At 41.6% G+C, this 27335-nt stretch overlaps 2 protein-coding genes and 1 long non-coding RNA gene across 4 annotated transcripts; all 3 read right to left on the bottom strand.

Annotated features, from left to right (window-relative positions):
• Positions 1-778: 778 nt before the first annotated feature.
• On the bottom strand, positions 779-14699 carry LOC113581861 (vascular cell adhesion protein 1-like). Its single transcript, XM_081715698.1, has 12 exons — positions 14367-14699; positions 12684-13016; positions 12111-12371; positions 11687-12016; positions 11052-11303; positions 7000-7287; positions 4810-4953; positions 3128-3460; positions 2555-2815; positions 2129-2458; positions 1494-1745; positions 779-1261 (listed from the first exon to the last, which is right to left on the bottom strand). The coding sequence occupies exons 1-12, from the start codon at positions 14410-14412 to the stop codon at positions 1155-1157; spliced, it is 2937 nt and encodes a 978-aa protein (XP_081571824.1). The 5' UTR covers positions 14413-14699; the 3' UTR covers positions 779-1154.
• Positions 10337-11046, bottom strand: LOC145658621 (uncharacterized). The gene is made up of 2 exons (XR_014124275.1): positions 11010-11046; positions 10337-10819 (listed from the first exon to the last, which is right to left on the bottom strand). It is a non-coding gene; the product is annotated as an uncharacterized LOC145658621 (long non-coding RNA).
• A 273-nt stretch (positions 14700-14972) lies between the features above and the next one.
• On the bottom strand, positions 14973-27315 carry angptl6 (angiopoietin-like 6). Of its 2 annotated transcripts, none has more exons than XM_035524953.2 (7): positions 27225-27315; positions 19955-20476; positions 19357-19494; positions 19105-19279; positions 16441-16634; positions 15829-16099; positions 14973-15715 (listed from the first exon to the last, which is right to left on the bottom strand). In XM_035524953.2, exons 2-7 carry the CDS (start codon positions 20435-20437, stop codon positions 15531-15533), a joined length of 1446 nt encoding a protein of 481 aa, XP_035380846.1. In that variant the 5' UTR covers positions 20438-20476; positions 27225-27315; the 3' UTR covers positions 14973-15530. The 2 variants fall into 2 exon arrangements, with proteins under 2 accessions (XP_035380846.1, XP_026888437.2); XM_027032636.3 differs by lacking the exon at positions 27225-27315 and adding an exon at positions 21118-21374.
• Positions 27316-27335: the final 20 nt, after the last annotated feature.

The following is a 27335-nucleotide window of genomic DNA, read 5'->3' as shown; positions in this document are numbered from 1 at the left end:
CATCAAACCTCTACAACTTGTCCAGAATGCAGAAGCACGACTGGTCTTCAATCTTCCGAAGTTCACACGTTACTCCACTGCTGTGCTCCCTTCATTGGCTCCTAGTAGCTGCAGGCATCAGTTTTAAAACCTTGATGCTTGCCTACAAAGCCAAAAATGGACCAGCCCCTTCATACATGAGGTCAATGGTCAAAGCCTGATCTGCACCTCAAGTACTTCGAACCTCAAGTACAGCTCGGCTTGAAATACCTTGCTTCAAGTCTCATGGACGACAAGCATCGAGACTATTTTCTGTCCTGGCTCCAAGATGGTGGAATGAACACCCGCTTGCTGTCCGGACAGCAGAGTCCCTTGCAGTCTTCAAACACAGACTGAAGACCCATCTATTTGCAGAATACTTAAAGGACAACTGACCCTGCTCACTTATTGACTGACTAATTTAGTACTTATTGTAGGGCATTATTTATACTTTTTAACAAACTCTAGCACTTATTGTTTATAGCACTTATCATTGTTTAAGATAGACCTTATGTATTTTGCACTTCTTGGTGTCAGCATTCATCCCTGTGTTCTACAGTATTCTAGTTCATTGGTATGTTGGACTCTAACCTACTATACTGTACTTGGATATATTCTATGAGTAAATGACAAAGCACTTTTGTAAGTCGCTCTGGATAAGCGCGTCTGCTAAATGCCATAAATGTAAATGTAAATGTAAATATTGCAGTGATGTGTGATTTGATTCATGACATTAAAGTAAAAAATAAAATGCATGCAATTCTTTACAAACCACATTTATTTATAGCGAAGCAGTTTAAGCTTTGTAATACAGTATATAAAATGTAAATGTAAGGCTAATGTCATTAATTACAAAAAAAGGTTACAGCATTAAAAATCCAAACCAACCTCCACAATATGTTTACTCGTGTCACTGATCAACAGTCCTTGCCTCTTGTCTGTCTGTTGAAAGGTGGGGGTAGGTGTGCATGGAGGAACGTGCTGTCTTCAGATTTTTCCCTCAGCTTTCAGTATTATACACTTTGTTTTCAAATAGTTGCTATATATTATATATATTAGCCATTTTCTGTCATGTCCAAATTACCCGTGTCAGTTGTTTTTCAATGGCTTCATGGCAATGCAGTTATTGTTACGCATTATGTCACATAATTTCTAGTTCGTTTTTTCTTGTATGCTACCAATATTATAAGAAATATAATTATAAAAACTATTATAAAAACTGATATGAGTAGAAATCTGTAATCTACAAAGAAAAAAGAGAAGAAAAAAGATTCAGGTTATTAGGAATAAAATCAATACTGGGTTTTGCACATGCTACTTTGACTAAATAAGTGTAGGAAGCAGGAGTCAATTCTTTTACTGCCTTTTAAATGATCAAATATTTTATATTTATTTATTTCATACATAAGCAATCCATAATGACATAAGATTACCCAAAGGGAATATGTCTTATAGTCGACATTCACATCGGCTACCTTCTTCCACCTTGACTTCCCGTGTCTGGCTCCAAGATAGACTGGTAGCAGTGCATGTGTATATGCCAGCATCAGCGGATGTGGCTCGAGAAATTGTTAGTGTACTCTGTCGCCTCCCAGTGATGATAGTTTGATTTTTAAAGCTCCACATCACTGTAGGTTCTGGATTCCCTTCAGCACTGCAGTTCAGTGACACGTCACTAAATATCGGCACCAGCACCGAGTTCATTCTGGACACAATTTGTGGAGCATCTGTGGAGAAGGCTTTTGTGTTATATATGTCACAATTGTATGCCTAATGAAATGCTGTGGGTGTAACTAATTAGAACCAATTTATATTTAGGTCACAGAATATTTAAACGTCAGTGCGCAGAAGAAAAACTCAAGCAAAGATGAAAATATTAGCAGCAGAATTTCATTAGATTTGTTTCCTATGAAATCAAAGACTGTATTAAGAATGTCTTTATAGTAGTTTGTGGCACTGAGTATTATGTTAAGTTTTAATGGATATTTATACCTCTTCAGTCTTTTTATATATTACTTTCAATTTGTTCATTAATAAATATGATTATCAGTTCAATGTTGTGTACATAAGTTGTGTGTGAAGAAGACAGAACATTCTGTAGAGCACTCACAGTACACAGTGATGTTGAGAGGATCTGATTTCATTGTAGGAGGAGGCTGAGGTGCTGCTGGTCCCAGTCTGAGCTCTGCCTCACACCAGTAGTCAGCTGCATCATCAGCTCTGCTGGGGGAGATCTGGAGTGTAGCAGACTGGTTCACTGGAGTCTTGGTGGGGTCATTAAAGAATGTGTCTGTCAGTAGAGTTTGTCCCTTGTACCACCTCACAGTGAGGCGGTGAACAGGAGCAACATTCTGAACGTCACACTGGAGCTCGTACTGTGTGCCCTCGATCACTGGTCCTGTGTGACCCACGATGCTAATGGACACACTGTCTGGAGTTTCTGTCACAAAAAAAGGGAGATTTTTGTGCTTTTTGGGGGGTTTTTTTTAGGAAAAAGAATAAGTATAAAGGCAACCAGTAAGACGCAGCAACTCACTATACACAATAACTGGGAGATGCCTTTTATCTGGTTTTGTTTGGTTTTTTATGTTAATGTAGCATAATGGCTTTATGTCCCAGTCCTCAAGCCTAGACAAGTTCCAGGTGATCAGCTGGACACCCTCCTGCGGGTCCACAGCTCCCTGAGGCACCTCCCAGGCCATCCCAAAATGTGATTTGGAAGTGGAGCAGTTCGCTGAGACAGACGTTCCGTATTCCACCACCACTGCAGGAGGCTGAAGAACAACAGGACAGTTACCTGCCAAAAGAAAGGAACATGAGTAACATGCAGGTGACCTGCTCAGAGCCTATTGGGAAAAAGTACTGAATCTGTTTCAACTCATTCTGAACCTTTTTTAATGATGGGAAAAGGTCCATGTATCTTTCATCATTCAATTTTGGTTTTGAAATCATACAAACCAAATAAAACTGTTTACACTCCTTTGTTTATTATTTATGAATGAAATATGATCTCAGAGATCCATCAGAAACAGCTGAAACTGAACTGATATTTAAGATGTCAGAATAGCATGTCATCAAGCGTAAAGGAGACAGTCTGTGGCGTACTCACAGTATACTGTAACAAGAAGAGGCTCTGACATCTCAGTTGTAGGAGGCTGAGGTCCTGCTTGTCTCTGTCTCAGCACCGCCTCACACCGGTACTCAGCTCCATTATCAGTTGTGTTGGCAAAGATCCAGTATGTCGCAGACTTGTCCACTGGAGTCTTGATGGAGTCATTAAAGGACGTATCTGTCAGTAGAGTTTGTCCTTTGTACCACCTCACAGTGAGGAGCTGATCAGGAGCAACTTTCTGAACGTCACACCGGAGCTCGTACCATGTGCCCTCAACCATTGGTCCTGTGTGACCCACGACACTGATGGACACCATGTCTGCAGCTTCTACTACAAAATATTATCCAACAAAAAAAACTTTAGCATTTGGTCCGCTTTGCAAGCAGCTTCCTTTCATATACAGTGTAAATGCATTTGTAATAATTTGGACCATGAAAGTTTGCAAGGGTACTAGTGATTTCCTTGCAAAGTGGTGTAAAGCACTTCTTTAAAGCTGGAGGCTTAGTGTACATAGTAAGGTCCTGTGACACTAAGCATGACTTTGGTGCAGGTAGCACTGAGGCTGGATTCCCCAGTCAGTCAGGCTCTCTGCTCTCTGGCTTGGTTATTGTCTACAGTGCCTACTGTGCTTGGATTGTTCGCATGTATAAACTCTTTGTGTTTTCTGAACAGCGACTTTGATCCTGTGCTTTTACTCAAGGGTCTCTAAAGAAATGCTCGCATTTTGGGTAGTTGCCATTATACACTGCAATTCTAAAACATTGTACTAAATAAATATTACTAAATTAGTGCTAATATTATGTATCAGTGGTTAACTACTAACTGATTTCCAAATAACTTAGAAGCATATTCCAATAGATACCAGATCCAGAGGCAAAAATATTGCTCAAAAATATTTTCATCCCTACTGAGAGACATTTTACAGGCTACACATAATTTGTTGATGTTGATGCTTTTTCAAGAAGTTGTTGACAGTGCTTGGCCACAAATTGGAGAAACGCAAAATTTCGAAAGTAGCACCCACCACACCTCTAAGAGTTTGCCCTGTATAACTGCAGTGGATTGGACTTTATATATATATTGTATGGAATGTATTTTTAAGCAATTTCATCTTTCTTAATTGAGAAACTTATCCTCTTCTGTATATAAAAGTCTTCTAACCCCATGAGTGCAGGAGTTTTTAAAGAATGTGCGAGTGCCATATGCACTCACATAGGCTTCTGTAGATAGTATGTGGATAGTATGTGCTTGACAAATGAAACCACCATGAGGAGGTAAGCATTTTATCTGAACAGAGACTGATTAAAAGTTTGTTTAATGAAATGCAAATGCTTCATTTTGCATTCACATATGAAATATCAAGGATGTTTTCCAACAAGGTTAAAAAAAATTGCTAACAATTATAACCACTATGCATTTGTATACCCAGCTTATCAATTACTTTTAAGAGTTTGATCACTACTGTTCATCCTGCTTCAAAAGAAAGTGTCAAACATGAACATATCCATCACAAGAACATTCACCACATTGGAAGCCAAGGCAAGAAATGTGTCACGTATTAGGCGACGGCAAAGCAGCCATTCCATCTCTGCCATGTGGCCCGTGGGAAAGGAATACACTGAACGAGCGTAAAGACTAGCCTATGGCTGTTAACAGTTCACTTAAAGGTGGGCACTTACCGACATTTATGAGTATAATCAACAGCAGGCTTGTGAGATGGAGCATGGTTCCCTTTACCCAGCAGACAAGTAATGAAGGTGATGAAGATGGTGAAGAGGATGAGGAAGAGGAGGAATATATAAGGATATAAGAATAATATAAGAATTATACTGGACCAAGTACTGGATTCAGGCGTGAGTATTAACTGTCTGTTTCGAGCACAGCGCGTTGCTTAACAGGAAATCTTGCATTGAGGAAGTAGCCATCTTGGTTTTCTCACAACAGAAAAATCACCCCTTAGTGCACACCCTGGCTTTACAGGGTGCTTATTTAAAGAAACTATTTAAAGAAAATATGAAAAAAAAAAAAAAAAAAAAAAAACTTCAAATAAGTTGTTAATCCATAGTTATATGGATTAAAAGAAGCTACGATGTAAAGAACTCAGTGATTTTTATTCATCAAGTCACTCGAGTTTCTTGAGGAATCGCTTCAGCCCTAGCTGAATGCTTCCTGTATATGTAAGGTCTAGGGTTCTGTGGCCCTGAACAGCACACAGGTGCCGGTAGCACAGAGCTGGTTTGACTCTGTAGTACAGGTGATAACTCATCACTGCTTAGACCTACTACTTGAGTGCAGTTTTGCCATTTATTTATAACAAACCGGTTGTATATGTTTACAAATATGGCACAAATGCTACAGAGTCTCATAAGAAGTTAACTTAGATATTGTCTCACATGCACAACCAAAAACTACTCACACACACAAAAACAAACACAAAAGGCTTGAAAGTAAATCAAAAACACCATATAACCCTATATAACATTCATAATAGACATACACAGTTCTAATACATCAATCCAAATGACAGTATCAGAGACAATGTGCACTATATTGTGTCTGATATTGCCATTTGGGTTGATGTAATAGAACTGAGTATGTCTATAATGAATGTTATTATATAAATGTTACAAAAATATTGGAACCTTTTACAATACTGGTTTTACAATCTTCATGTCAGTGACTGGAGATTGTACAATAAAAATCATCATCTTCTTAAAGCCTCTTGTACATCAGCATGCATCTAGGTGATCGGCCCATCCAGGTGGATCAGTTCTACACATGCTCCGGTCTCGGGTTCACTGGGTCTTTCCCAGTCTCAGTGCAAATTAAAACACCTGTGCTTTGGTTTGTCTCGTTAGATTATCATCTGGTTGGTTAAGGTAGGCTCTGAGTTCACTTACTTTTGTCTTAGATTCTGTGAAATTCAAGGCTTGTTGTCTAAACCTAGTTGTTAGTTGCTTGGTAGCAGTGATTACTCACTACAGGTGTAGTTTTGCCCTGAGCTTAGGTGTGAATTGAGGGGCGGGCTCAGCACTTATTGAACTGATTTAAATTAGGACGACTCCTAATCAACATCTAGAGGAGGTTTGGTGGTGTTCTCAATCAGTTCATCTACATCTCACCTACAGGACTTCACAAACTCAGCTAGGTATCTTCTCATATTATCTTAATCCTTTATCTCATACATCCACAAATCAAGCATCTGAAATGTGCTTCACAATTCCTATCCACATATCCCACAGATCTCCTCGACACAATCATAGATGTCGCAATCTCAGCAACCTCACTGACTCACAACGCTTCACACCATCACATATCGTGGTGGCAGGAGGGCTCTGGAACTGCCAGTCTGCTGTCCAGAAGGCTGACTTCATCTCAGCATTAGCATCCCTCCACTTCCTACACTTCCTGGCTCTGACAGAAACATGGATCACCCCTGAGAACTCGGCGACTCCGGCTGCCCTGTCCTCTGCCTTTTCACTTACGCATTCTCCGAGGCGTCTCGGCAGGGATGGTGGCACAGGTTTACTAATGTCCCGAGAGTGGCGTTTCAATCCACTTTCCTTCTCTACACTTTCCATCTCCTCTTTTGAATTTCATGCCATTACAGTGTCTTTCCCCACCAAACTTCTTATCATTGTCATCTACCACCCTCCAGGTTCCCTAGATCACTTCATTGATGAGCTCGACATCCTTCTGAGTCATTTCCCCATTGAACCAAATAAAACTGTTTACACTCCTTTGTTTATTATTTATGAATGAAATATGATCTCAGAGATCCATCAGAAACAACTGAAACTGAACTGATATTTAAGATTTCAGAATAGTATGTCATCAAGCGTAAAGGAGACAGTCTGTGGTGTACTCACAGTATACTGTAACAAGAAGAGGCTCTGACATCTTAGTTGTAGGAGGCTGAGGTCCTGCTTGTCTCTGTCTCAGCACCGCCTCACACCGGTACTCAGCTCCATCATCAGTTGTGTTGGCAAAGATCCAGTATGTCGCAGACTTGTCCACTGGAGTCTTGATGGAGTCATTAAAGGACGTATCTGTCAGTAGAGTTTGTCCTTTGTACCACCTCACAGTGAGGAGCGGATCAGGAGCAACTTTCTGAACGTCACACCGGAGCTCGTACCATGTGCCCTCAATCATTGGTCCTGTGTGACCCACGACACTGATGGACACCATGTCTGCAGCTTCTACTACAAAATATTATCCAACAAAAAAAACTTTAGCATTTGATCCGCTTTGCAAGCAGCTTCCTTTCATATACAGTGTAAATGCATTTGTAATCATTTGGACCAGGAAAGTTTACAAGGGTACCAGTGATTTCCTTGCAAATTGGTATAAAGCACTTCTAATTTCATGCCATTACAGTGTCTTACCCCACCAAACTTCTTATCATTGTCATCTACCACCCTCCAGGTTCCCTAGATCACTTCATTGATGAGCTCAACATCCTTCTGAGTCATTTCCCCATTGAAAGAAATCCACTCATTCTCCTTGGTGACTTCAACCTTCCATCAGACAAGCTGCATTCCTCCTGCATCCTTCCACTGTTGACAGCATTTGACCTCACCCTCAACCACTCTCCTCTGACTCACAAAGCGGGCAATGTTCTGGACCTGATCTTCACCCGTGCCACCACACCATTGGACATCGCAGTCACCCCCCTCCACCTCTCAGGACCATCACTTTCTATCCTTCTCTCTCTCCCTTCCTTCTCTTTCCATCCAGTCCTCTCCAACATGTTCCTCCTTCCTCCGTCGCAATCTGCACTCCATAACTCCCTCTTCCCTTACTTCTACTATTTTGTCCACCCTTCCTCACCCTGACTCTCTATCCTCTCTCTCTTTGGATACAGTTACAAATACTTTCATTTCTACACTCTCCTCATCAATGAATCTTCTGTGCCCTCTCTCCTCTAGACTCGCTAAGTCCTCCCCACCTGCCCCAGAAACACTTTGCTGCCACAGGAGAGAACTAAGCACTGCAGAGAGGAGGTGGAGGAAATCGCGCATAGATTCAGATCTTAGCTCATACAAGTCTCTCCTTTCCAAGTTCTCACTGGAAGTAACATCTGCAAAATCATCCTACTACAGTGAGAAATTCAAATCATCATCATCTGATCCATGCAAGCTCTTCACAATTTTTTCTTCTCTCCTTAATCCTCCCCCTCTGCCCCCCATCTCTTACTCCCAAAGATTTTATCACCTTTGAGGAGAAGGTTGCAGCAATCCGCCAGTCCTTTTCCTCTGTTCCCACTCCTCCAACTAATGTGCATTCCCCAACATCCAACTCTCCGACTTCTTTTTCTCCTCTCTCCTCAGATGAAATTCTTCATCTCCTGACTTCCAGCAATCTGACTACATGTCCGCTGGATCCAATTCCTTCTGCTCTGTTCCAGACAATCGCAAGAGATCTGCTTCCTTTCATCTCTGTCATCATCAACAACTCCTTATCTTCTGGATATGTGCCTACTGCATTCAAAACCCCCAGGGTGGTACCAATCTTCAAGAAGGCCACACTTGACAGCTCCAGCGTTACCAACTACAGACTGGTATCACTTCTCTCTTTCCTCTCAAAAGCCCTTGAACGAGCAGTTTATAATCAATTGTCTCTTTTTCTCACCCAGAACCAGCTGCACGATCCCAATCAGTCTGGCTATAAACTGGCACATTCTACAGAAACGGCCCTCGTAGCGGTGACTGAGAAACTTCATGCCGCTAAAGCTGCCAAACAGTCATCTGTTTTGATTCTTCTAGACCTTTCAGCAGCCTTTGACACAATGAACCACAACATTCTTCTCTCTGTTCTTTCCAGGCTTGGTGTGACTGGCTCTGGTCCTATCAGGTGACATGGAGAGGATCCATGTTCAAACCATGCAAACTCTCCACTGATGTTCCACAAGGCTCAGTATTGGGCCCCCTTCTTTTCTCTTTGTATACTCATTCTCTTGGTGATGTAATATCTTCTCATGGTTTCTCCTACCACTGCTATGCTGATGACACTCAATTATTTCTTTCTTTTCCACCCTCTGACATGCAGGTCTCCAGACGTATCTCGGCATGCTTGACTGACATCACGTCATGGATGACAGCCCACCACTTGAAGCTCAACCCCAGTAAAACTGAGCTTCTGTTCATCCCAGGTACTCCCAACCCTTACCACGACCTTACTGTTTCCTTTGAGAACTCCCTGGTATCACCATCCAAAGCTGCCCATAGCCTGGGCGTAACTTTGTACAACCAGTTGTCGTTCTCAACTCATGTTTCTAATCTAACCCGGTCTTGCAGATTCCTCCTTTGTAACATACGAAGGATTCGACCCTTTCTTTCGCAGGAAGCTACCCAGGTGCTTGTGCAGTCTCTTGTGATCTCAAAGCTAGACTACTGCAACTCGCTACTTGCTGGTGATCCTCTAAGAGCCATCAAACCTCTACAACTTGTCCAGAATGCAGAAGCACGACTGGTCTTCAATCTTCCGAAGTTCACACGTTACTCCACTGCTGTGCTCCCTTCATTGGCTCCTAGTAGCTGCAGGCATCAGTTTTAAAACCTTGATGCTTGCCTACAAAGCCAAAAATGGACCAGCCCCTTCATACATGAGGTCAATGGTCAAAGCCTGATCTGCACCTCAAGTACTTCGAACCTCAAGTACAGCTCGGCTTGAAATACCTTGCTTCAAGTCTCATGGACGACAAGCATCGAGACTATTTTCTGTCCTGGCTCCAAGATGGTGGAATGAACACCCGCTTGCTGTCCGGACAGCAGAGTCCCTTGCAGTCTTCAAACACAGACTGAAGACCCATCTATTTGCAGAATACTTAAAGGACAACTGACCCTGCTCACTTATTGACTGACTAATTTAGTACTTATTGTAGGGCATTATTTATACTTTTTAACAAACTCTAGCACTTATTGTTTATAGCACTTATCATTGTTTAAGATAGACCTTATGTATTTTGCACTTCTTGGTGTCAGCATTCATCCCTGTGTTCTACAGTATTCTAGTTCATTGGTATGTTGGACTCTAACCTACTATACTGTACTTGGATATATTCTATGAGTAAATGACAAAGCACTTTTGTAAGTCGCTCTGGATAAGCGCGTCTGCTAAATGCCATAAATGTAAATGTAAATGTAAATATTGCAGTGATGTGTGATTTGATTCATGACATTAAAGTAAAAAATAAAATGCATGCAATTCTTTACAAACCACATTTATTTATAGCGAAGCAGTTTAAGCTTTGTAATACAGTATATAAAATGTAAATGTAAGGCTAATGTCATTAATTACAAAAAAAGGTTACAGCATTAAAAATCCAAACCAACCTCCACAATATGTTTACTCGTGTCACTGATCAACAGTCCTTGCCTCTTGTCTGTCTGTTGAAAGGTGGGGGTAGGTGTGCATGGAGGAACGTGCTGTCTTCAGATTTTTCCCTCAGCTTTCAGTATTATACACTTTGTTTTCAAATAGTTGCTATATATTATATATATTAGCCATTTTCTGTCATGTCCAAATTACCCGTGTCAGTTGTTTTTCAATGGCTTCATGGCAATGCAGTTATTGTTACGCATTATGTCACATAATTTCTAGTTCGTTTTTTCTTGTATGCTACCAATATTATAAGAAATATAATTATAAAAACTATTATAAAAACTGATATGAGTAGAAATCTGTAATCTACAAAGAAAAAAGAGAAGAAAAAAGATTCAGGTTATTAGGAATAAAATCAATACTGGGTTTTGCACATGCTACTTTGACTAAATAAGTGTAGGAAGCAGGAGTCAATTCTTTTACTGCCTTTTAAATGATCAAATATTTTATATTTATTTATTTCATACATAAGCAATCCATAATGACATAAGATTACCCAAAGGGAATATGTCTTATAGTCGACATTCACATCGCCTACCTTCTTCCACCTTGACTTCCCGTGTCTGGCTCCAAGATAGACTGGTAGCAGTGCATGTGTATATGCCAGCATCAGCGGATGTGGCTCGAGAAATTGTTAGTGTACTCTGTCGCCTCCCAGTGATGATAGTTTGATTTTTAAAGCTCCACATCACTGTAGGTTCTGGATTCCCTTCAGCACTGCAGTTCAGTGACACGTCACTAAGTATCGGCACCAGCACCGAGTTCATTCTGGACACAATTTGTGGAGCATCTGTGGAGAAGGCTTTTGTGTTATATATGTCACAATTGTATGCCTAATGAAATGCTGTGGGTGTAACTAATTAGAACCAATTTATATTTAGGTCACAGAATATTTAAACGTCAGTGCGCAGAAGAAAAACTCAAGCAAAGATGAAAATATTAGCAGCAGAATTTCATTAGATTTGTTTCCTATGAAATCAAAGACTGTATTAAGAATGTCTTTATAGTAGTTTGTGGCACTGAGTATTATGTTAAGTTTTAATGGATATTTATACCTCTTCAGTCTTTTTATATATTACTTTCAATTTGTTCATTAATAAATATGATTATCAGTTCAATGTTGTGTACATAAGTTGTGTGTGAAGAAGACAGAACATTCTGTAGAGCACTCACAGTACACAGTGATGTTGAGAGGATCTGATTTCATTGTAGGAGGAGGCTGAGGTGCTGCTGGTCCCAGTCTGAGCTCTGCCTCACACCAGTAGTCAGCTGCATCATCAGCTCTGCTGGGGGAGATCTGGAGTGTAGCAGACTGGTTCACTGGAGTCTTGGTGGGGTCATTAAAGAACGTATCTGTCAGTAGAGTTTGTCCCTTGTACCACTTCACAGTGAGGCGGTGAACAGGAGCAACATTCTGAACGTCACACTGGAGCTCGTACTGTGTGCCCTCGGTCACTGGTCCTGTGTGACCCACGATGCTAATGGACACACTGTCTGGAGTTTCTGTCACAAAAAAAGTGAGATTTTTGTGCTTTTTGGGGGTTTTTTTAGGAAAAAGAATAAGTATAAAGGCAACCAGTAAGACGCAGCAACTCACTATACACAATAACTGGGAGATGCCTTTTATCTGGTTTTGTTTGGTTTTTTATGTTAATGTAGCATAATGGCTTTATGTCCCAGTCCTCAAGCCTAGACAAGTTCCAGGTGATCAGCTGGACATCCTCCCTCAGGTCCACAGCTCCCTGAGGCACCTCCCAGGCCATCCCAAAATGTGGCTTGGAAGTGGAGCAGTTCGCTGAGACAGAAGTTCCGTATTCCACCACCACTGCAGGAGGCTGAAGAACAACAGGACAGTTACCTGCCAAAAGAAAGGAACATGAGTAACATGCAGGTGACCTGCTCAGAGCCTATTGGGAAAAAGTACTGAATCTGTTTCAACTCATTCTGAACCTTTTTTAATGATGGGAAAAGATCCATGTATCTTTCATCATTCAATTTTGGTTTTGAAATCATACAAACCAAATAAAACTGTTTACACTCCTTTGTTTATTATTTATGAATGAAATATGATCTCAGAGATCCATCAGAAACAGCTGAAACTGAACTGATATTTAAGATGTCAGAATAGCATGTCATCAAGCGTAAAGGAGACAGTCTGTGGCGTACTCACAGTATACTGTAACAAGAAGAGGCTCTGACATCTCAGTTGTAGGAGGCTGAGGTCCTGCTTGTCTCTGTCTCAGCACCGCCTCACACCGGTACTCAGCTCCATCATCAGTTGTGTTGGCAAAGATCCAGTATGTCGCAGACTTGTCCACTGGAGTCTTGATGGAGTCATTAAAGGACGTATCTGTCAGTAGAGTTTGTCCTTTGTACCACCTCACAGTGAGGAGCTGATCAGGAGCAACTTTCTGAACGTCACACCGGAGCTCGTACCATGTGCCCTCAATCATTGGTCCTGTGTGACCCACGACACTGATGGACACCATGTCTGCAGCTTCTACTACAAAATATTATCCAACAAAAAAAACTTTAGCATTTGATCCGCTTTGCAAGCAGCTTCCTTTCATATACAGTGTAAATGCATTTGTAATAATTTGGACCATGAAAGTTTGCAAGGGTACCAGTGATTTCCTTGCAAAGTGGTGTAAAGCACTTCTTTAATACTGGAGGCTTAGTGTACATAGTAAGGGTCCTGTGACACTAAGCATGACTTTGGTGCAGGTAGCACTGAGGCTGGATTCCCCAGTCAGTCAGGCTCTCTGCTCTCTGGCTTGGTTATTGTCTACAGTGCCTACTGTGCTTGGATTGTTCGCATGTATAAACTCTTTGTGTTTTCTGAACAGCGACTTTGATCCTGTGCTTTTACTCAAGGGTCTCTAAAGAAATGCTCACATTTTGGGTAGTTGCCATTATACACTGCAATTCTAAAACATTGTACTAAATAAATATTACTAAATTAGTGCTAATATTATGTATCAGTGGTTAACTACTAACTGATTTCCAAATAACTTAGAAGCATATTCCAATAGATACCAGATCCAGAGGCAAAAATATTGCTCAAAAATATTTTCATCCCTACTGAGAGACATTTTACAGGCTACACATAATTTGTTGATGTTGATGCTTTTTCAAGAAGTGGTTGACAGTGCTTGGCTGCAAATTGCAGAAACGCAAAATTTCGAAAGTAGCACCCACCACACCTCTAAGACTTTGCCCTGTATAACTGCAGTGGATTGGACTTTATATATATATTGTATGGAATGTATTTGTAAGCAATTTCATCTTTCTTAATTGATAAACCTATCCTCTTCTGTATATAAAAGTCTTCTAACCCCATGAGTGCAGGAGTTTTTAAAGAATGTGCGAGTGCCATATGCACTCACATAGGCTTCTGTAGATAGTATGTGGATAGTATGTGCTTGACAAATGAAACCACCATGAGGAGGTAAGCATTTTATCTGAACAGAGACTGATTAAAAGTTTGTTTAATGAAATGCAAATGCTTCATTTTGCATTCACATATGAAATATCAAGGATGTTTTCCAACAAGGTTAAAAAAAATTGCTAACAATTATAACCACTATGCATTTGTATACCCAGCTTATCAATTACTTTTAAGAGTTTGATCACTACTGTTCATCCTGCTTCAAAAGAAAGTGTCAAACATGAACATATCCATCGCAAGAACATTCACCACATTGGAAGCCAAGGCAAGAAATGTGTCACGTATTAGGCGACGGCAAAGCAGCCATTCCATCTCTGCCATGTGGCCCGTGGGAAAGGAATACACTGAACGAGCGTAAAGACTAGCCTATGGCTGTTAACAGTTCACTTAAAGGTGGGCACTTACCGACATTTATGAGTATAATCAACAGCAGGCTTGTGAGATGGAGCATGGTTCCCTTTACCCAGCAGACAAGTAATGAAGGTGATGAAGATGGTGAAGAGGATGAGGAAGAGGAGGAATATATAAGGATATAAGAATAATATAAGAATTATATTGGACCAAGTACTGGATTCAGGCGTGAGTATTAACTGTCTGTTTCGAGCACAGCGCGTTGCTTAACAGGAAATCTTGCATTGAGGAAGTAGCCATCCTGGTTTTCTCACAACAGAAAAATCATCCCTTAGTGCACACCCTGGCTTTACAGGGTGCTTATTTAAAGAAACTATTTAAAGAAAATATGAAAAAAAAAAAAAAAAAAAAAAAACTTCAAATAAGTTGTTAATCCATAGTTATATGGATTAAAAGAAGCTACGATGTAAAGAACTCAGTGATTTTTATTCATCAAGTCACTCGAGTTTCTTGAGGAATCGCTTCAGCCCTAGCTGAATGCTTCCTGTATATGTAAGGTCTAGGGTTCTGTGGCCCTGAACAGCACACAGGTGCCGGTAGCACAGAGCTGGTTTGACTCTGTAGTACAGGTGATAACTCATCACTGCTTAGACCTACTACTTGAGTGCAGTTTTGCCATTTATTTATAACAAACCGGTTGTATATGTTTACAAATATGGCACAAATGCTACAGAGTCTAATAAGAAGTTAACTTAGATATTGTCTCACATGCACAACCAAAAACTACTCACACACACAAAACAAACACAAAAGGCTTGAAAGTAAATCAAAAACACCATATAACCCTATATAACATTCATAATAGACATACACAGTTCTAATACATCAATCCAAATGACAGTATCAGAGACAATGTGCACTATATTGTGTCTGATATTGCCATTTGGGTTGATGTAATAGAACTGAGTATGTCTATAATGAATGTTATTATATAAATGTTACAAAAATATTGGAACCTTTTACAATACTGGTTTTACAATCTTCATGTCAGTGACTGGAGATTGTACAATAAAAATCATCATCTTCTTAAAGCCTCTTGTACATCAGCATGCATCTAGGTGATCGGCCCATCCAGGTGGATCAGCCCTACACATGCTCCGGTCTCGGGTTCACTGGGTCTTTGCCAGTCTCAGTGTGCTGACTTCTCTCCTGCTCAGTTCAGATAGGTTTGATCATCATGGCGACCCTTTTCAGCGAGTAAGAGCCACCGTGAAACTCCATCCAGTAGGTCCCATCCTGGTAGCGGCTTCGATAATGGCCCCCTCTGTACCACACCCCGTTCAGGTTGGAGTGGGCACACATGTGGTACCACCAGCCACCCTTCTGGAAGTGGGCGCAGTTGCCTATGGAGGGAGAGAACACCGTCGGTCGTGGAACTGCAGGCACTGGAGTAAAAGGGGCTCGGGGAGAGGAGGGGGGGTGCGGAAAGGGGCGGGACAGGAGAGGCGGAGCCTACCAGAGTAGGTATCCTTGTCACGGTCCAGAGTGGTGAAGGCTTTGTCGCTGTGCCAGGAGAGGGAGTCGCCTGCCGTACCCTCATAGTTGCCCAGCCGCAGGCGGTACCAGTCGCTCTCGGGCTCCAGGCGGAAGCTGTCATACTCGGCAAACACCTGGCGGCCCTGCCAGTCCTCCAGCACGACTCGAAGCTTGTAGGAGGCCTGTGACGTCAGCCAGTACAGGTGCTCCAGGCCCAGCCAGTACTCACCGTCCAGGTTCCCAAAGCCTTGCTGTGGAGGACCAGTAGTGAATAACAGTAATCATTTTAGTGATGATTCCCTTGACATAGACCAAGCTTTGCCACAGGTTAAAACAGAGGTTTGACAGAGGTAAATATCCTTTATCTATTCCAAAATGTTTAAGATTTTTTTTTTAAATCACAGAAACAGCCCTTTTCAGAGTGTATTGTACAGAACTGAAAGATAAATAATTGTGCTGCAGCTGTATTATGGAGTTGTTTATTGCAAATCTTTCATCCCTTTCAACAGATTGACAAAGGTTTAAAAAATAAATTAATTAAAATTGAAAAAAAGCAGTTGAGATTGTGAGAAAAGTTGTAAAATAAGCCAACTTTGTATTGATCCCAGGTCCTGAAGAAGTTGACGGAGCCATCCTGTCTCCTCTGGATGACGGTCCAGCCGCCTTCAGCGTGGCCGTGTTCGCACCAGGCCTGGAGCAGACGGTTGGAATTGCGCGGGCGCAGTAGGTATATGCCGCTGGTGCTTTCTCCTGAGTCCAGAACATGCTGGCAGTCCCGCCATGGCCCTGTAGAGGGAAAGTTATCGGTTTAGAGTAGTCACACAATTCGAGCCATAAAAGGATTTAACGTTAACGGCATTCTGACATTCATCCAGCTTGCATACTATGAGTTTTTCGTTAATTATAGGCGTGGTTTAGTCATCATACTTTTTAAGTCAGTATGGATAACTTTTTTTTTTTTTTTTTTTTTAAATCAAGAAACCTTTATTGACGAAGCTGTAATAGTCAACCCTGGCACTGACATCTAGATTAAATTAAAGTTGATTCAACAGCACAAAACAAAATGTACAGGTTTGTAAACTTTTATAATAAAATATGATAACAGTTCAATCTTCTACTCTGTCTCTGATAGAAAATATGTAAATTCTATATGGCAGTCATTAAAAATATGACATTTCAGTTTAAGGGATTGAGGGAGTGTAAGCACAAGAATCGGAGAAATGAACATTCATATTATGAACACCAATGAACTTTGAAATCAGAGCTGAAAATGCGTTTCAAATGTGCATTTACAGCTAAATAAGTCAAACGATTGGGAAACTGAAAAATTAAGAGAAATTGGTGTTGCATATCGTCACATCTTCCATAACACAATACTCTAAGGACTACAATACCCATAAACATTATTCCTTCTCAGTCACCTGATTAGTAGCACCTTTTCTCTTGTGATTTTCCATATATAAGCCCATACCGTTCATTCAACAAGTCTTGTTTGCCTAGCCATTCAATTCCGAGCTGTTGTACTTAATTTCTACTCTGCCTTCTCGGTTATTATTAACATTTCCCCTGTACTGGTTGTTGTATATTACTACTGCATTTTGGTTTTTAACCTCTGCTCATTGGTTGATTGTCTTTGGATATCCCTGTGCAATAAAAGCAAGCCTGTTTTCCTGCAGGCGACTTTCTCTGTGCCAAATAAGACACATCAGTTGTGGGTGATGGATGGACCCTTTCCTCCATTAAAAGTAAGCGACCACAACACAATTTTTAGCTAATAACATTCATATAGAAAGCCTAAATCACATGATAATCACATGTTAAAAACCTATATTTAAAAAGTCATAAATAAAATGTTTGAGATTACAAAAATGAGTGAGTCAAAATTAGAATTAAAAACTTAAAACGAGAGAGCGCCACTGCAAAATGTGGAATGTATGGTTTTTACTATGTGCCACAACTCATTAGAAAAAAGAATTATCGTTTATAATCACTGAAGATTCAATTTTTGGCTCTGAAAATTAAAACAGGAAAAATTCTGCACGCCTTATGAGATATAAAGGATGCAAAAGATTATGCAGCAAGCTGTCAATCTGCTACACTCTCCACACGCCTACGCGTGTCAATCATTAAGGCACATTCACCTGAATATCACGAGTCCAGTCACAAGCCATTTGATTCAGCTGTGTCGGACGTGTCTGCTGGATGCGCCTTGTGCACTGCCATTCGTTATGCGCCGAGTGCTACTGATGAAATTTAAGGGAGCTCTAATGAGTGGATGGTGTGCAGGAGCCAAGCAGATAAAAAAAAAAAAGGGCTTAGAATTCTGGTCTGCTTATCACATCCCAGGCAAGGTCACGTACTGTATACATACAACCTATCCCCCCAGCCTCTGCCTATCTGTTTACCACAGAGGAATGTCCAGAGGAGTTCTCCCACAGAGCACACAAGGAACATGTCCCACATCAAGCATTAAACATCCCCCTTAACAGACGTGTGCGCGCGTGCGCACAACCAAATGCATAGAGAGGGGAGTTCATTTGTAACTACAAATTCCAAAACTCGGTTTTGAAAAAGTCTACCAAAGGCATATAGAAGCTTCATAGTCTCACAAGCAAGACCAACACATCTGCTGTAAATCCAACTGACAGACAGGGCACAGCTGGGATGAATGAAATGGTGCAGAACCACTGTTATGGTGCAAGACTCGTCACTGCCCTGTGTTTTGTTCCCTCGTTGCTGCTGCCGCCGTGAACAATAGCTGTAATTTTATGGAAGGTGGAACCACTAAAATAAGCAATCACCTCAATCCACCCTGTAATCTCCCCTTCAAGCACAAACAAAATCACATGGCTGGTGTCATTGGTTTGTAATTCCGTGACTTCCTCACAGTGGGAAGGGTGGCGATTAGTCTCCGTGTTCATTGAGACTCAACGTGTGTGCGCATGTGTATGCATTTGTTTGTTTGTGTGTGTGTGTGTGTGTGTGTGTGTGTGTGTTCTGGGCAAAAGGCAACTGACACACAGGACCTCTGCAGAACTCAAGAGGAGCAGCGACAACTCAAAAACTCCTTAAATACTCTGTTTTAACATGCATCACTTTTATGCATCATCAGTTTCTTCAACATTTACCCCTGAAATGGAGCTGTATGAGAATAGCACTTGGAGTTCTGCCATTTAAACCACAGCAAGTGCTGCAACAACAAGGGTTCATCTCAGTTACCGTGCCAGTCCCACAGCACAGTGCTCCCTGACTGTACCTGGAGTTTTAGTCACAGGGTAGCTGATGAACGGTGTATCTGTACGGAGATCTGGCAACGTGGATCCCTGCATCTGCTGTGTTTTCACCTGCCGCTGGGGGGCGCTCTGGTCTCTCTGAACATTGTTGACATTCTGCAGTCTTGTGGGCTGATTAGACGCTGATGACGCAGCTACCTGTCATAGTTATAAATAAAATCCTTGTGACTTTAGTGCATACTATATTCAGATCCCCCGTGACGGCTGCATCTTACCTGCCACATTTCAGTGACATTGCGACACTGACAGTGTTTCTCCAAGCGGGTCATCAGCTGACTCTGGTTGCTCACCAGTGAGGTGAGGGCTTCGTACTTCCTCTCCAGCTCTCGATAGCTGCTGGATATCTGCAGCACCTGCACAATAGATCACAACAAGAGAGGAAATCATCTAGCTAATGCTAATGTTGCTAATACTGGATGAAAGCTAGTAGGGGCCTGATCTAACTATGGAAATTAGATCACACAAATTCCTGTCCATTTTTGCATGAAATATGCCTTTACAAATGGTCTCAGACCTTTATCCTGGAGGAATATCTTTCAGCAGGTTAGATCCTAACCCCACCCAACAAAACCAATCTATTTATTCACAGTTTTCAAGACATAAATACTGAAATACAAAGTACCAGTTTAACAGGAAAAGATTAAGCCAAGTTTTGAACTAAGACTCATTCTAGTAGGTGAAACTGGTGTTAGACAAAGGAGGGCATCTTCATAAGATAAGGGAGAAGATGGCTAGTTTAAGAAACCCTAGCAAACACCAAATTTGTATGTTATGGTTCTCCTCTGTACTTGTATCAGCTCCAACACTCTGTACCTGCACGGTGGCGTTCAGTAGCCGGCTTTCCAGTTGCCTCTGCTCTAGTGCCTGGTCCTGCTTGTTCGTGACCTCGCGCAGGAGCTGGGCATACAGCCGGCCGATGCGGGTGTTCATGCCGTCGCTCTCCCTGCGCAGCGCACGCACCTCGCTCGCCAGCGCCCCCTCTTGTTCGAGCTGCCCCCGCAGGCTCTCCAGCCACTCCTGCTGGCGGTCCAGCCGGGCACGCAGAGCCGCCGTCTCCGAGCCGTTGGCCCGGCCCATCTCCGTGCTCACGCACAGCGCCCCCTTCAGCTTCTGTTGGGGTACGACGAAGGTGTAGGAGCAGCGGCCAGCTTTCGGCCCGGATGGGCGCGCGGATTGAGGCGGGGCTCCCGCGTTGTTCAAGCTGTCAGGGTGGGGGGCTCCTGCACGGCCCTCCACGCCAGACACCACCAAGGCCAACAGCAGTAGAACCAGCACACACATCACCCACGCCTCCATTAGCACATACAGAACTGATCTTGCCTACAGCAAGCTTTTCTGAAGAGAAAAAACACACAACCTGCTACTTTAGATAATCAGCCTTGGAGGTTCACCAGTAAGATCACATTTGGAAACACCTAATACAACTTAATAAAAGCCAATTAAAAACCTAATACAATGTAATAAAAGCCAATTGAATACAAATCTAATAGAAACCTAATAAAAGGCAATTAAATACAAACTTAATAAAAGCCCATTAAAAACCTAATACAAACAATAAAAGCCAATTAAAAACCCAGTTTTCACCATGAGGCTTCACTCTTCACCCAGAGCATCTGCAGCTTTGAAGCATGCCAGATGTTCCTGTTCAACTCTGGGAGGCCTTTGCCTGTTGCTGGGTTAATTAGCATGTCAACATGAGTAAAACCATAGTCAACAACACCAAAAAAAAGCCAAACCCTCTCCCCCTCATTCCATATTCAAACGTACATAGCCAGTGCACATCTGAAATACCTCGGCAAAACCAAACACAATTAAAAATGCAGATCTGACACATGGAATTTGATGCATTACACCACACACAGAAAAACAAACAAGCAAGATATATAGTATCTTGTAAATGTAAAAGATGTATAGTAAAAATAAAAATTCAAGTGTAGACCATTTGTATGAGGTAAAAAGCAGGTATTGTGTCTTACTCTCATAATCCTGAAGATCTCTACATGTGCCCTTTGACGCCGTTAAAGTTCCCGTTTCATGTGCAAATCGTCCTCTGCAAAGCCACGTAACCTTCCACGGAAAAGCTGATAACTAAATGAAGTGAGAAGACGCTTTGGGAACAGCACAAGCATGTGAACCACTGCAGCAGTGAAGATGTGCTACAGTGGAAGCAAAACTTAAAAGTCCCCGCCCTGCCAAAACTGGAGAGACTCGAGAGCAGAATGGGTGTGAGTGACATACACACACACACACACACACACAAGATCAGCCCCCACCATGGCTTCTCCAAACAAAGAGAGCAGAGTAATTACAAAGCTGGTAATGACGCCTCCTCCCCATTCTCCACTTGCCTGACCTCCACAGTCTGTCTCCACCTTCTCCATCTCCCCCCTACTTCACCCACCATGCAAGCGTTCACCAAAAAACACTGCAGCATAAAAATGACCTACAGAGATGACTGCTACTTAGTGGGGCCTGCAGAAAATGGAGAGGGCGTGGGGGTCCAGTCAAAATCTTGGGATGGTACACTTAAAAGTACATAGATTAATTAAGTGAATTCCAATGTGAAGACACAAAGTTTATAATAAATTCCTTGACTGGATATCGGCTATTATATTGACGAGATCAGACATGGAATCATAAATTAACCCATCAAACTATAATTTTAATGTATGTTGCTTAAACAAATATTCATTATTAGCTGAGACCAAATGATGGTAATTTCAATTTATAAAACGCCTTTCTTCTACACAAAGGATCGCACGGGGGGGGGAATAATAATAATAATTATATATATATATATATATAAGTAGTGCATAAGCATAAGTAGTGCAGGCATTGTGTCAGGGGTATGGCATCAAAAGGAGTCATGCCACACCTTACCATCCACAAGGAAAGGGTCTGTTTTAATAGAACCCTTCACAATCTTCACACTCTGCCAGTGGAGAAAAGGAAGCGATGGCCAGAATTCTTGTCTGGGGTAATGTTTGCTTATAACACCACAGAGAATCGGAGTACAGGATTTTTGCCTTATTTTTTTGATGTTTGGTAGCAATTCCAGTCTTTCACTAGACTGTATTTTAAGATTGGGGAAGGAGATAAGTGCATCAAACTGGGTGTCTGAGCATCAGGAGGTTTTGCAACAAGCATATGACCCAACAAGAACTCTGGTAAAAGTGTGGGATAAGCAGAAAGAACATTTTGGCAATCCCTCTCCTGCAAACACACTAGAACCAGGTCAGTTGGTGTATATAAGGAATTGGCAAATGAGAGGCCGACATAAGATCTGGGATGTGTGGGAGAGACAACCATGTAAGGTCGTGAAACAGCTAGAGGAAGGGAAGCTAGTGTATAAGGTGATGCCAATAGATGATTCCAGGATGACAAAAAGATTGCATAGTCATGAATTGCATCCGTGTAGCCCTATGAGTGCAGTATCTGGTATAAGGGCACCTCTGGGAATGAAAGTAGATGCATCAAGTATAGATCTTTCCAGTTCTAGTACTGATGTGGAATTGCTGAATTTATTTACAAACCCAATGAGGGAGAGGGAGGCATAATGTGGGCTGCCAACGGAACAGCAGGAGGAAAGTCAATCCAGGGTAAGAAGAACAAAGTAGCAAAAGGCTTGAAAGCATTCAAATCACCACCATTTGCCCCGATCTGTAATGTGTGGGGCTGAAGATCTTCTGGGTTTGGGGAGCTGGGCAGCTTGCTCTCATGTTGACTACGTATTGCGGGTGCATGGCGTTTGGCAAGTGTTCTATTCGGCAAGAACAGACACGGGAAAATAGCAGTGTTGCAGCTATAAGTGATTTGGGAGCTTTCTTCTTAATGAGACCCGACTGGTATGGAGTCGTGTTTGTTTAATATGCAACTTAGGAGCAGGTTGCGTCCTGAATGAAAGGAGAATGGTGGGAAAATAACATTTTAAGTGGTTGAGCATGATTTCCGTAAATATGGAATATGATGATTGTTGAATTGTGCTTAATTTATGATGTGGAATAATCTGTTTTGTATTTTGTATGCAGGGGCCTGAGTCACGTTTTTGTCCCCGCCAGGAGTTTCCTGATTCTATGAGATTTGTGATGTAGAATTTTATAGCAAGGTTTTATTAGGTGTTGTGTAGAAATATTGTAAAGTTCATCATGAATTGTACTGATTAAGTGATTTATGCACATGTGATGGTGATCGTTAAATGTCAGTGAAGCCGTTTGTGCTTGAAACTCACAACAAGATTTTCCACTCAGTATGTTTAATTTTATGGTTCTTAAATTGTATTAATAAAGTTGTATTAATAAACCTGTAGTTTGTCCTGGCACGAGTGGCGATTCTTTTTTTTAAAAGATCTAAAGTGGTACCTGTTACAATTAGCTAGCATTTAAAACTTCATTTTGAAACTTGTGTAGGTGCCGTGCGGTATTGGCCATCTATGCAGAGGCGCCTGCAGAAAACGGTATTTGTAAAACCTTCATTTATTTAACTTATTTCACGTATATATATCACTGAGCAGGAAAATTAAAATAGGCCTACTGAGAAAAGAGATTTTGAGTTGAAGAAAGTGTGGGCCAGTCACGAAGAGATTATGGTAATGTGTTCCGTAATAAATTAAAGCGATGCTTGCATTTTTATAATAATGGCTGCAAGCGCAAAGGCCTAGATACAGGTTTAAAAAATACTACCTACACTAACCAAATACATAGCACTAAATATAAACCCAGTAAAATAATCCACAGTATATCCGAGAAACCACACAGTAAAAGTTGTCTCTACTTTGTAAAAGCAAACAGCGTGGGTATATGAACGTTAACGTGTTTTTCATTTTGTTGTTCGATCAAAAATGTGTTTTAACGCTACAAACAAGGAGCAGTTGGTAGTGTTTGATGCATCAGACATAATCGGGTTGATTCCTGAAAACGCGCTGCATGATTCCATGGAAACGACCCGTTTAGCACAGGCAGTGTGGTGGATGCTTTAGAAGAAGCATGTCCACGGCTTAAATTAAAATGACCAGAAGCCGTGAACAACTTTTCTTAAACGTAAAATAAGTTAAATAAATGAAGGTTTTACAAATACCGTTTTCTGCAGGCGCCTCTGCATAGATGGCCAATACCGCACGGCACCTACACAAGTTTCAAAATGAAGTTTTAAATGCTAGCTAATTGTAACAGGTACCACTTTAGATCTTTTAAAAAAAAGAATCGCCACTCGTGCCAGGACAAACTACAGGTTTATTAATACAACTTTATTAATACAATTTAAGAACCATAAAATTAAACATACTGAGTGGAAAATCTTGTTGTGAGTTTCAAGCACAAACGGCTTCACTGACATTTAACGATCACCATCACATGTGCATAAATCACTTAATCAGTACAATTCATGATGAACTTTACAATATTTCTACACAACACCTAATAAAACCTTGCTATAAAATTCTACATCACAAATCTCATAGAATCAGGAAACTCCTGGCGGGGACAAAAACGTGACTCAGGCCCCTGCATACAAAATACAAAACAGATTATTCCACATCATAAATTAAGCACAATTCAACAATCATCATATTCCATATTTACGGAAATCATGCTCAACCACTTAAAATGTTATTTTCCCACCATTCTCCTTTCATTCAGGACGCAACCTGCTCCTAAGTTGCATATTAAACAAACACGACTCCATACCAGTCGGGTCTCATTAAGAAGAAAGCTCCCAAATCACTTATAGCTGCAACACTGCTATTTTCCCGTGTCTGTTCTTGCCGAATAGAACACTTGCCAAACGCCATGCACCCGCAATACGTAGTCAACATGAGAGCAAGCTGCCCAGCTCCCCAAACCCAGAAGATCTTCAGCCCCACACATTACAGATCGGGGCAAATGGTGGTGATTTGAATGCTTTCAAGCCTTTTGCTACTTTGTTCTTCTTACCCTGGATTGACTTTCCTCCTGCTGTTCCGTTGGCAGCCCACATTATGCCTCCCTCTCCCTCATTGGGTTTGTAAATAAATTCAGCAATTCCACATCAGTACTAGAACTGGAAAGATCTATACTTGATGCATCTACTTTCATTCCCAGAGGTGCCCTTATACCAGATACTGCACTCATAGGGCTACACGGATGCAATTCATGACTATGCAATCTTTTTGTCATCCTGGAATCATCTATTGGCATCACCTTATACACTAGCTTCCCTTCCTCTAGCTGTTTCACGACCTTACATGGTTGTCTCTCCCACACATCCCAGATCTTATGTCGGCCTCTCATTTGCCAATTCCTTATATACACCAACTGACCTGGTTCTAGTGTGTTTGCAGGAGAGGGATTGCCAAAATGTTCTTTCTGCTTATCCCACACTTTTACCAGAGTTCTTGTTGGGTCATATGCTTGTTGCAAAACCTCCTGATGCTCAGACACCCAGTTTGATGCACTTATCTCCTTCCCCAATCTCAAAATACAGTCTAGTGAAAGACTGGAATTGCTACCAAACATCAAAAAAATAAGGCAAAAATCCTGTACTCCGATTCTCTGTGGTGTTATAAGCAAACATTACCCCAGACAAGAATTCTGGCCATCGCTTCCTTTTCTCCACTGGCAGAGTGTGAAGATTGTGAAGGGTTCTATTAAAACAGACCCTTTCCTTGTGGATGGTAAGGTGTGGCATGACTCCTTTTGATGCCATACCCCTGACACAATGCCTGCACTACTTATGCTTCAAAGCAGCGCCGTTGATCCAAATGGAGCTAATAAGGAACGCCATACTTGTGGAACCATACTCTGGTCAGCACTCAAGCTACAGCCTCCGCCGTTTGATCCCCTGCCACACTGCCACAAACCTGAAGACATCAGTCAATACCATCACATTCTCTCTCCCATCCTGTGAAGGTTGTTCAAGTATAGTGAAATCTACTGCAAGCACCTGCAACAGTTCTGCAGCTAGAAGACTTCCCATCGGGGTCTTGGGTTTAATGTGCACATATGTCGCTACACAACACCTTTCACATGTTTGGCACCAAATGTTCCACGTCTTTATACATATTCAGCCAGTAGCAGCAGGCTCTCACCATCTTAAAAGTACGATTAACTCCTTGATGCCCATGAATATAATGGAGCTATTCTATTACCACAACCTTCAATTTAGCTGGAAGTAAAAAGGTGTGGTGTGACTCCTTTTGATGCCATACCCCTAACACAATGCCTGCACTACTTATGCTTCAAAGCAGCGCCGTTGATCCAAATGGAGCTAATAAGGAACGCCATACTTGTGGAACCATACTCTGGTCAGCACTCAAGCTACAGCCTCCGCCGTTTGATCCCCTGCCACACTGCCACAAACCTGAAGACATCAGTCAATACCATCACATTCTCTCTCCCATCCTGTGAAGGTTGTTCAAGTATAGTGAAATCTACTGCAAGCACCTGCAACAGTTCTGCAGCTAGAAGACTTCCCATCGGGGTCTTGGGTTTAATGTGCACATATGTCGCTACACAACACCTTTCACATGTTTGGCACCAAATGTTCCACGTCTTTATACATATTCAGCCAGTAGCAGCAGGCTCTCACCATCTTAAAAGTACGATTAACTCCTTGATGCCCATGAATATAATGGAGCTATTCTATTACCACAACCTTCAATTTAGCTGGAAGTAAAAAGGTGTGGTGTGACTCCTTTTGATGCCATACCCCTAACACAATGCCTGCACTACTTATGCTTCAAAGCAGCGCCCTTGAACCGAATCATTTGCCGCTGCAACACCTCTAACTTTTCCCGTGTCCGTTCGCGCAACCCACCCGCACTTTGTCCAAGTCTTCGCGCTTCAATACACGTGCTCATAAACGACGGGTTCTGTGTATGCGCCTTCTCGTCAGTCGCTCACATAATTTCACCAAAAAGGATCGCGATTTAACGAACCAAGTACATACACACAAATTCAGCAATAAACTATATCAATATATGCTATAGGTTATTAATATTATCTAGATACGTTTATCATCACAAGTAAATTCTCAGCTTGTTAGTTGTGGGGTCCGTGTGGTGGCCAGTAATTCAGTAGTAATTCAACCTTAAGAAAAGAAAATCTCTTACTGGTGAAGATGAAGGGTTTTTATTTGTCAATTTAAATAAACTGAGTTTCGGAGTGAAACGAGCCAAGAGACACGAATCTTCATAAATATTGCGCCTCCCGACCAGCTGGTG

This window comes from Electrophorus electricus, chromosome 6 (genome assembly GCF_041902795.1).
Source record: "Electrophorus electricus isolate QZ-2024a chromosome 6, ASM4190279v1, whole genome shotgun sequence".
Classification (NCBI taxonomy): domain Eukaryota; kingdom Metazoa; phylum Chordata; class Actinopteri; order Gymnotiformes; family Gymnotidae; genus Electrophorus; species Electrophorus electricus.
This window is presented reverse-complemented; position numbering and strand designations above follow the sequence as displayed.

Coding starts and splice junctions, on each gene's coding strand:
- angptl6 (XM_035524953.2), bottom strand. CDS start 20,437: ATGGAGGCGTGGGTGATGTGTGTGCTGGTTCTACTGCTGTTGGCCTTG. Junction 19,280..19,356: donor ATGTCACTGAAATGTGGCAG/GTAAGATGCAGC, acceptor TAACTATGACAG/GTAGCTGCGTCATCAGCGTC. Junction 15,716..15,828: donor TGACAAGGATACCTACTCTG/GTAGGCTCCGCC, acceptor CTCCCTCCATAG/GCAACTGCGCCCACTTCCAG.
- LOC113581861 (XM_081715698.1), bottom strand. CDS start 14,412: ATGCTCCATCTCACAAGCCTGCTGTTGATTATACTCATAAATGTCG. Junction 7,288..11,051: donor GGAAGTCAAGGTGGAAGAAG/GTAGGCGATGTG, acceptor TGGGTCACACAG/GACCAATGATTGAGGGCACA. Junction 3,461..4,809: donor GATTATACTCATAAATGTCG/GTAAGTGCCCAC, acceptor AATATTTTGTAG/TAGAAGCTGCAGACATGGTG.